We start from the raw sequence: 9,375 nt of genomic DNA, 5'->3' as shown, positions 1-9,375 counted from the left end.
TATTGGGGAAAAGAAGAGGCACCCAGAGCTCCCCAAGAGAGCACACAGATCACGTGCCCATCGTCGACATTTAGAATGGCATCGGACTTCTCCGGAGCAAGCCGGGAAGCTAGGCAGTAATCCGAAACGCCTTCACAGTTCTGGGGGAGACGGTCGCCACCCTAGAATCCTGGATTCAGCCAGACAATAAATGTTATGAAGACATTTTCAGCATGAAAAATGTCAGATAATTTACCTCCCGTGCACCTTTCTCTGTAAACTCAAAGGGGGGTGGGGGGGTCTACTAAAATAAGGAAAGAGACCAAGAAAGAGGAAGACATGAGGGGTCCAGCGAAATGAGACACAGCATAGGGAGGGGCAGTGGGGTTTTCTGGAATGATGATGGAACGTTCCAGGCTTACCGCCCTGACAGTCCTAAGAATTACCAGTCCGGGATAAAATGGAGAATCAAGGGCTCCAAGAAAACAAAATGGAACCTTTCACATAATTGTGAGACGAGATCTGTGCTCTGATCGAGAATTTTGGGTAGAATTAGCAACATATATATGGAAATCTAAGCAAATGAAAACCCAGGCAGCTATTAAGTCCAGGGAAAACAAAAAGTCGTACAAGTAAGGAAACCGCTCAGGTGTGAAAAATATTTATGTAGTTGTAACAAGACGAGCAATGAATTTTGACTTCACCAAAAATTATGGTACAACTACATTGTCGTCGATGAGGGCTATAGTCTGAAAGGGAGCTTAGGGAAAGCAAAATTGTCATTTTCCATGGTAGGAAACTGTTAAAATCGGTCTAAAATGTAAATATCAAGAAATAGCAGTATGAACATGTTATTTAGGTATATGGAGAAAATTTATAGAGATCCTAGGGAAAAAAAACATTAAAAAGTTGAAAGCGATGAGTGCGAATTGGACATATAGAGGGTGTGACAAGATATTGTTTTAGTTTAATAACTAAGCTAAACTGAGTGTGCTCCATGAGGATCCAGAGTTAGCCGTTGTCATTCGTCATTACATGTCTTCTTAGGTGACAGCGTCAGCCTCAGAGCGAGCACACCGCTCCTGGTTGGACAGCTTCGGCCATTCTCACGGCCCCTGTGCCCATGGTCCTTGCTCGAGGCATCCAGGACGCACGGGCCGCTAGGCACTCTGATGACGCCCAGTTCAGGAAGGAAACTCGAAGCGGAACTTCTCGCAGCAGCTGTCATGGTCACTCATCAAGCGGAAGGCCCTGGTGCCCAGCTTGTCCACGCTGCTTCTCCGAGGAGCCATGTGTGGATTGCCAGGCAGCATCTTTCGTCTTTAGGCCTTTGAGATGCTTCTTGCTGCTCTGTTTCAGATGAAACATTTTAGGGCCATTTGGATGTGTAGTAAGTGTCTGGAGTTGGGTGAAAATTAGCAGTGACAGTGTTTAAATTAAACTCTGCAGACCCGTCCTCTGAGACCAGAGCGAGGCTGCCATTTTCTCCTCTGCCTCCCTCCTCCAGCCCCAAAGCTCCAGCGGTGAGATCGGGATTTCATGTGTATACTTTCTTTTATACGGCCCTGGGTCGCCGTGTACCAGAGGTACAGCGAGGTGCACAAGGCGTGGTGACCAGTTTCACCCCCGTGAGAGCTGAGCACGTGTATATATTTATTGGGGAGCGTTTCCTCTGACCGACACTGTATAATCCAGGTCTTGTTTGGTTGCAAGGTACAGAAACCTAATTCAAACTGCCTTAGGCCAAAAAAAGAAAGGCAGAGTCACAGAGGGATTTTGGCTCACATCACTGAAAAGTTCAGGCGGAGATGCTAACCTGAGGCGGGGCTGAACCCAGGGGCTGAACCCAGGGGCTTAACTGTGGTCCCTGACCTTCTCTTCCCTCTGGGGGCTTCCAAAAGCACACAGGCCCTCAGACTTATATCCCACTGGCTTCGTCATCTGTCACAAAAAGAATTCTCTGTCGGTAATTCCAGCAAAATTCTCAAGCTAGGGCTGTCATTGTCCCAACTCAGATCTCGTCGTCACCCTCAAAGCAGGGCCAGGGCCACAGGCCCACCTCCAGGTCCAGGTGGGTCAGCCCCACCCAACCACCAGGACCAAGAGAAGGGAAGGGCTGGTTCCCCAAACAGGTGCCAGTAAAAGAAGCTGGTCAGGCCAAACAGGAGACTCTTGGCTACTAGAGGCACATCATCTGTGCCAGAGGAGAAGACGGGGTGACTGAGTGGGCCTAAGGACGGAGGAATTGGGGAATTTAGGAAGAGCTACGTAAATAAGCAACAGAGACTCAGGGAATTAATGTAGACCAAGCAGTCAGTGCCTTTTTGGTGAGCGAAAGCGTTTTCTCATCCATTCAGTTAGCGGCGGTGAACAATGGCCCCCCAATACACCCACACCCTAATCGGTGGGACCTACGAGTGTTACCTCACGTGGCCAAAGGGGCTTTGCAGACACGATGACATGAAGGGTCCTGGGATGAGGAGAGTAACCTGAATTCTCCAGGGAGACCCTGTGAAGTTACAAGGGTCCTCGGAAAGGTGGGAGCAGCGTGGAGGAGATGTGAGGACAGAAGCAGAGATGGGGGTCGTGTGCTTTGAAGGTCAGGGAAGGACCCCCCGCCAAGGACCGCTGGACGCTGGAAAGGCAAGGAAACGGGTTATTTCTGGAACCCTGGAAGGAGCCAGCCGTGCCGGCACGTTGACTTGGCCCAGCAAGACTGATTTCATGCTGCTGGCCCCTAGAATTGCAAGAGAATCGAGTGCTTGTTTTAAACCGCTGAGTTTGCAGTGATTTGTTCCAGCGGCAACAAGAAGCTAATCCGGAGGCCTCGGAGAATGTGAGGTGGGGAGGACCACGTGGCGAAGCAGACTGGGGAGAGGCCAGGCACTCCTGCCAAAGGGGACGGCGTAAGCCAAGACGCAGAGGGAATGAGACCCTGGAGGTGGCTCGTCCCATGACACAGAGACATTTGGCTGAAGACCACAGGAAGCTCAGGAAAGGCTTTTCAAAGGACAATCACGTGATCTGGTTAATGCCTAAGAAAGGTCCTCTGGCAGTGATCAGGAGGACGAGTTAGGTAAAGAGGAGGAAGGTAAGACACAAAACAGACAACACAGGAGAGGTTTCTAGTTGTCCCAGCAAGAAACGATGGGGACTGAGCTAAACTAAAAGGTGCGGATGGGTAGGGGGCTAGATCCAGGGGCCGTGTGCGGGGCTGAGTCAGGAAGACTTGGGGACCTATTAGACGTGGGAGGATGAGGAGTTGGACCCCGCTGGCTTCTGGCTGCAGTGACGGGGGGAATAATCGACCAGGAAAGAAACCACAGAGAGGGCAGCGGATCTGAGAGCAGTGTCGTTAGCTCCGTCCGGAGCACGGCGACCTGGTCGTCCAGTAGGTCTAGGTGGCAGCTACGGACAGGTGCAGGTGGCAGGAGGGATGTCTGGACCCATCAGATTGGAAATAACAGTTTTTATAGCCAGCAATTACGACGCCACGGTGCCAGCATGTTGGGTAGACAGGCTCAGGTGTGGGGTAGGGAGGAAGCAGAGGGACAGTGGCACGAGGTGGTAGGAAAACCCAGAAACTCACACCGCGATGGCTCCCAGCTACTCACAGACCTTAGAATGAACTGAAAGCTGATGAGACACGTGGAAAACATTTGAGCCGAGTCTGGATCACAAGAGAACGGAAAGGCTTGACTAATCGCAGTAATTTTCTGCACTATCGAGAATTCCCTGAATTACAAAGGCATCTTCCTGGGGGAGGGGAGATCGTGAACTTGTGATCAGAGTAATTTTTTGCAGAATTGGTGGCACACGGCTGGCTTCTCTCCTTTTCCTTTCCTGGATCAGACAAATTATTTTCATTTAGGTTTTTCTCCTTTTATTGTTTATTTCCTATTATAAAAGTAATGTGTGACTCGTCATAAAAAAAATGGAAACGATGCAGAAGCATATTAAAATGTAAAAGCCCGTCGATCCTGCTGCCCAGAAGTAACCAGCGTTAAAAATCTGGTGCCTGTCTCTCGTCTTTCTATACCCATAGTACAGATAACATTTCGTGTTGTAAAAAACGGGATAAAAGTGCATACTGTTCAACAACCGGCTTTGTTATTTATCACGGACATCTCTCCCTGCCAGTACCAGACAGAGCGACCGCGTTCTTTTTAAGGGCTGCATAGTACTCCCCAGTGTGGATATACCATCATCTATTTAACCATTCCCCAATGTGCATTTCGATTATTTACACATTTTTGTTATCGTACGAAGCATCTTTGGATATAGACCTTTCCACACTCGTGCCACTGATTTCTAGAAGTAGAATTGCTGAGTCAAGTCCATCGGTATTTAAGTTTTGGTGGAAGCTGTCACCTTGCGCTCCATGGAGGCTGGATGGAGAGCGTTGACACCGAGTGCGCGTTCGTACCGCGTTTCCCTGTGACGCGCTGTGATAAGCATGGACTCTCAGCCTGTCTCCTTTCCCTTGTCCGCTCCCAGGAGCCTCAGCACCTTTCCATGTCGGTCGATGCCTAAAACCAAAGCAGAGGATGGGAAGGAAAGAGCCGAGAAGGGTGGGCGTGCCTTCGGTGGCATGGAGCGCTGGCTGGGCTTTAGGGCCCCAAGTCCCAGCCTTCGGGGAGCCCTGGAAGGAGTGGGGGCAGGAGCCTCGACGGACAACCATGCCGAGCAGGGAAAGGGGTGACCCACTGGTTAAACGCATGTTCTAGTGAGCAAGACAGACAACCAACAGCAAGATGAGTATGTAGTGTATTCGGGGGTAACAGTACCTCCTGCGAGGGGGAATGGCACGCGTGAAAGAGACAGTGGCAGGTAACAGGAGGGCTCCTTTACCTGGCGAGCCAGGCACGGCTGCTCTGAAGATTCCGCATTTGTGCTGAGACCTGAATGCATGGGCGAGCGAACCATGCTTAAGGGCCAGGGGAGGCATATCCTCTGCGGAAGGAACTCAAGCCTCAATGCCCGTAACGGGCACAGGTGTGACATGGCTAAGCACTGGCACGGCTGGCGGATGGCTGGAGGGCGTGAGCAGGGGGCGGCTGGTGCCAGAGTGCGCGTTAGCCAGGGTGCTCAGAGAAACCATCAAGAAGGTATATGTGCATATGTAGAATATATATAATGGAGGCTGAGAGACCCCCAGGTCCACAGTCAGCAAGCTGGAGCCCAGCACAGCCCGAGGGCGGGAGACCGATGCCCCAGCTCACCCGATCGGGCAGGTGAGGGGCCTCCTTGCCCAGCCTTTCGTTCTCCTCAGGCTTCCCACAGACGGGCCCAGGCCACCCACGCTGGGGAGGGCCGTCTGCTTTACCGGTCAGATGTTAATATCGCCCAGAGACACCCAGAATACAGGTGAACCCAGAGTGACGTTTACCGAGTGTCTGGGTACCCCACGGCCCAGTCGAGTGGGCACGTAAAATTACCGTCGCGGTGTGTCTGTGAAGCAGCGGGGACCAGGCTGTCTGGGGCTGTGCTGCCCACGATGGCAGCCACCAGCCCATGAGCAATAACCCAGCCCTCGAAAGGCGGCCGGCGTCCAATGTTGCAGTGATGTGGAATGTGGGTTAACTAAAATATGCTGTTATAATTAGTATCACTGTACTTCTTACTTTTTAAATGTTGCAACTCAGAAATTTAAAATGACATAAGCGGCTCCTATTATATATACTTCTGTTGAATAGTGCTGGCCTAGAGGGCCTTGCATGTGCTGAGGGGGTGACATTTCACTCCGAGCGTCCTGCGGGGGTGACTGCAGGGTCTTAGATTGGGAAGAATTTGCTCTAACTTAGATCCTAAGTCATTCAGCTGCTGCTGTGGGACGATGAGCTGGGGGATGGGAGGAAGCGGGGCACGGGGAGGAGCAGCAGACCAAGTGGGAGGCTGTGGCAGAGGCAGGGGTGTGGGTGACATGGGCATCGTGGATGCAGCGGAGCAGAGGGCGATGGGCAGACCTGGGGGGTCTTCTTGGAGGAGAGCCAACAAGCTTTGCTGATGGGCTGAGTGGGGCCGGGGGGCAAAGAAACAAACCAAGGTAGCTGCTGGCTTTTCTGGCCTGAGCGCAGCGAGTGAATGCTGGTGCCTTTCCTGAGACACGGAAGATGTGGGGCACGTTGACCAAACGCCACGGGGCTTGCTGAGAGGAGGAGGCAGGCTTACGAGGGTGGAGAAGAGAGTTCAGGCCTCAGAGGATTAAACCAACGAGCCTAAGACAGTTTATCCGAAGGCAATAAGACAGAGGCGAGGGGACAGGTCCGTGATGGGAGTCAGAGGCAGGCGGGCAGGGACGGAGGGGGAAAGGCAGGCGTGACGGCCCGCGGGAAGTGGTGGCCCAGTCAGGCCAACGCAGAAGGACAAAAGAGAGGAGGCAGAGTCCACATGGCCACGTCTTCCTCCCAAGCGCTGGCAGCCACCCCTCCACCCCTCCACCAGGCATGTGGACCCATGTGCATGCAGGCATACATGTGCAAGTCGCCTGTAAATGAAAAACTAACATATTTAAACATGTTAAACCTGCATAAAACTACAGTACGATGCAAGATACTACGATGAGTTTTAGAAAGTGGAAGACTGAAAAATGTGATTTATATAGCGGACCAAGGTTTCATATGAAGAATAAGTGAAAAGTTCTTAGGCGTTAATGAGAAAAATGGGCAAAAGGTTTAATTAAGCAATCTTCAAACACAGACACGCGCATAACCGATAGAAGACTCGAAGTGTCTGGCGGAAATTAAAATGATCGCGACCTCAATGTCAGTAGGGCGCAGGGCGTGTGGAAAGGGTTGCTGTCGCGCGCCCTGGGCCGGGCGTGCAGATCCACGGCTCCTCTTGCAAGACAATCGGACCGTGTCTGGAAATACGAATCTGGCTCCGAATTCAGCAAAAACACTTCTGTGCATTTGCCCTGTAAAGATACTGGTACATGCATGCAAGAAACAAGTGGAAGAATGCTTATTGGAGCACAATCGGCCATTTTAATAGCTAAAACTTGACAGCGATCTCAATGTTTATCAATAAGAGATGGGTAAGCGAATTAGGGCACATCCTCAACATGATGCGGCATTTGGAAAAGATCTATAAATACCCTGACGTGAAAAAAGACTTTTTAAAAAAAAACACGGTAGGTAAAAAGAAATTGCAGTATGGAATCCATTTAATCGATTCATAGCTGTATCTGCATAAGTGTAGACATACTTATAAATACCTAGGGGGAAAGTCTGGAAGAGTAAATGCCAAATTGCTGGCAGCGCCTACCTCTGGAAGAGGAGGGAGCCTGCACGGTTTGGGGCGGGAGTTCCATGTTCTCCATCTAAGGAACCGTCACCAACGCGTGTCTTTGAAATGACGGAAGAAACCGCTGAACTGGAGGCGGGCCCCGGCCCATCCGGGTCTCTGTGGTTTCTCCGGTCGCCCATCCCTTGTTCTTCGACCTGTTGACAAAACCGATGTGAAGGGGAGAAATGCCACTGTGTCCCACGCGCCCAGAACAGAATTCGAGGAGCATCCTCGAGCTGTTCGTAGCTGTCACCCACCTGCCACGGCCAGCTCTGGTTCCGTGTAACAGGCTCGGCATGTCACCTCTGTGGACCAGCTGCATGGAAGTTAATTAGAGGTGACCGTGTCTGTCCCCAGTGGCCCGGCCCTCGGTGATGAAGGTGATGCAGCAGCCATTCCTAGTTATGTTCAGTAACGGCTTCCTTCTCAATCTTCTGAAAATTAGTTTCTGCAGAAAGAGGCAGACGGGCCGAGCTGGTGGCCGAGGACAGGACAATTTTAATCCACAGGTAGTTCGCCAGTGTCATTGGGGTACAGCGACCTCCAGAGACGGGGTGTTTTTCATCTAATCAGAGAGACAGCAGTGCGCTACTGACCGTCACAACTGACCCCCCCTTTGCTATACACCAGTGTGCCGTTCCTGAAACACGACGCGGGGCGGGGGGGAGGAGTGACCATGACAACAAATCATCCAAATATTAGTTTATTGTTTGCTTTTTGTTAAACCTCCCTGTCCACAAACACGTCAGTTTGCTTTTTGTTAAACTTTCCTTTCCACTCTAACTAGCTTGCTTGCTTTTCTCTTTCTCTCTTTGAACTACTATAGGAACAAAGAAAGAAGCACAGAAAGATCAAGATGTGAATAAGCCTGCTGTTTCATCTCCGAAGAGATCGGCAGTTTCGTCCACCAAGCCTCACTCACCAGGTATTTAAGTACTGTGATCCGCGTTATTTGGGTGGATGGCTGGAAGGGAGAATTTGTCTGTTCGAATGTCATTAAGTGGAGCAGTGCCAGCCCGCGCGGTATGCATGCTATTTCCAGGGCCTGACACATGTGCCGACGTGTTCTGGCTCTGGATGAAAGGAACCAGCCTTGGCAGCATTGTATCTTGAAAAAAAAAATGTTATCACGCTCCCTCTAAGAGGTAGAATCTTCTCTGCATGGGAGTGTCTGCGATTCCAACAGCATGTAGCAACAATTTATAATTGAAGAACAGACTTTGAAAATCTAACCTCAAGAGATAATATTTTCTAAAAGGAAGAAAAACAGAGCATCCGTAGATATCAAATACTTGTTATTTTGTCAATGAGGAAACCATTTCTTTACCTTTAGATTTGAATAAACTACATCATATCACTTGAAAGTGGAAAATTGTTTATTATGAAAATTCATATCGTAAGGCATTTGTAGAATAGAATGCAGTATAACTTTAGAACATTTTCTGTAAGCACAAAAACAGTAGCAATAATAACAGCTCCTGTGTGAGTTCTTACAGCATGCCAGGTGCTGTCCAGAGCCCTTTAACTGTATAAATTTATTGAATGTCCACAGTAACCCACAAGCCAGGTATAATTGCTGCCCCCCCCCACTGCCTTTACATGCAAGGAAATCGAGGTATGCAGATTTTCAATAATTTGCCCAAAGCCACAGGAAATAAGTAGTAGAGTCTAAGTTTGAACCCCAGATGCTCTAAATCCCCAAACTGCATTCATAGTCACTCCACTATTTAGAAAACTTACTGATATTTCTGGCTAATGAAAAAAAGTGTAGGAAATAAGCCAAAAGCACACACGACAGGGTCAGGAGACAAAGCTGGTGCCTAAACAGAGTGGAGGTCAGGTAGGAGCGCCCTGCGTACATCCAGACTGAGTGATGGAAGACTTTCTGGATGAGCCAGGAAGGACGAGGAAGCTCACCCAGCAGGGGGAGCCTGGCCTGTTGCGGCTTTGGCTCCAGGAGAAGGTGGGGAGGGGACAGGCCCCCCCTTGGGAATTCCTCACCCCATATCTGCCCCGCCTCTGCAGGTTGAGAGCTGGCTTCCGTGCTCCCCCTGTGTCTGAAAACCCGCTTCCACATGCTTCAGTACTTGCGTCCACTTAGGATAATAG

The 9,375-nt window shown here is 50.2% G+C and overlaps 1 protein-coding gene across 1 annotated transcript in view; it reads left to right on the top strand.

The window, feature by feature from the left end:
* MTUS2 (microtubule associated scaffold protein 2) overlaps positions 1-9,375 on the top strand; it is a 277,079-nt gene that overhangs the window by 155,634 nt on the left and 112,070 nt on the right. The window contains exon 5 of the mRNA XM_006904828.2: positions 8,093-8,191. Within this exon, the coding sequence (XP_006904890.1) occupies positions 8,093-8,191 (99 nt within the window). The remainder of the gene's footprint in view (positions 1-8,092; positions 8,192-9,375) is intronic.

Source organism: Pteropus alecto, unplaced genomic scaffold (assembly GCF_000325575.1).
Source record: "Pteropus alecto unplaced genomic scaffold, ASM32557v1 scaffold80, whole genome shotgun sequence".
In the NCBI taxonomy this organism is placed as follows: domain Eukaryota; kingdom Metazoa; phylum Chordata; class Mammalia; order Chiroptera; family Pteropodidae; genus Pteropus; species Pteropus alecto.
Note: the sequence above shows the minus strand (reverse complement) of the source record. Positions and strands in the feature narration are given on the sequence as shown.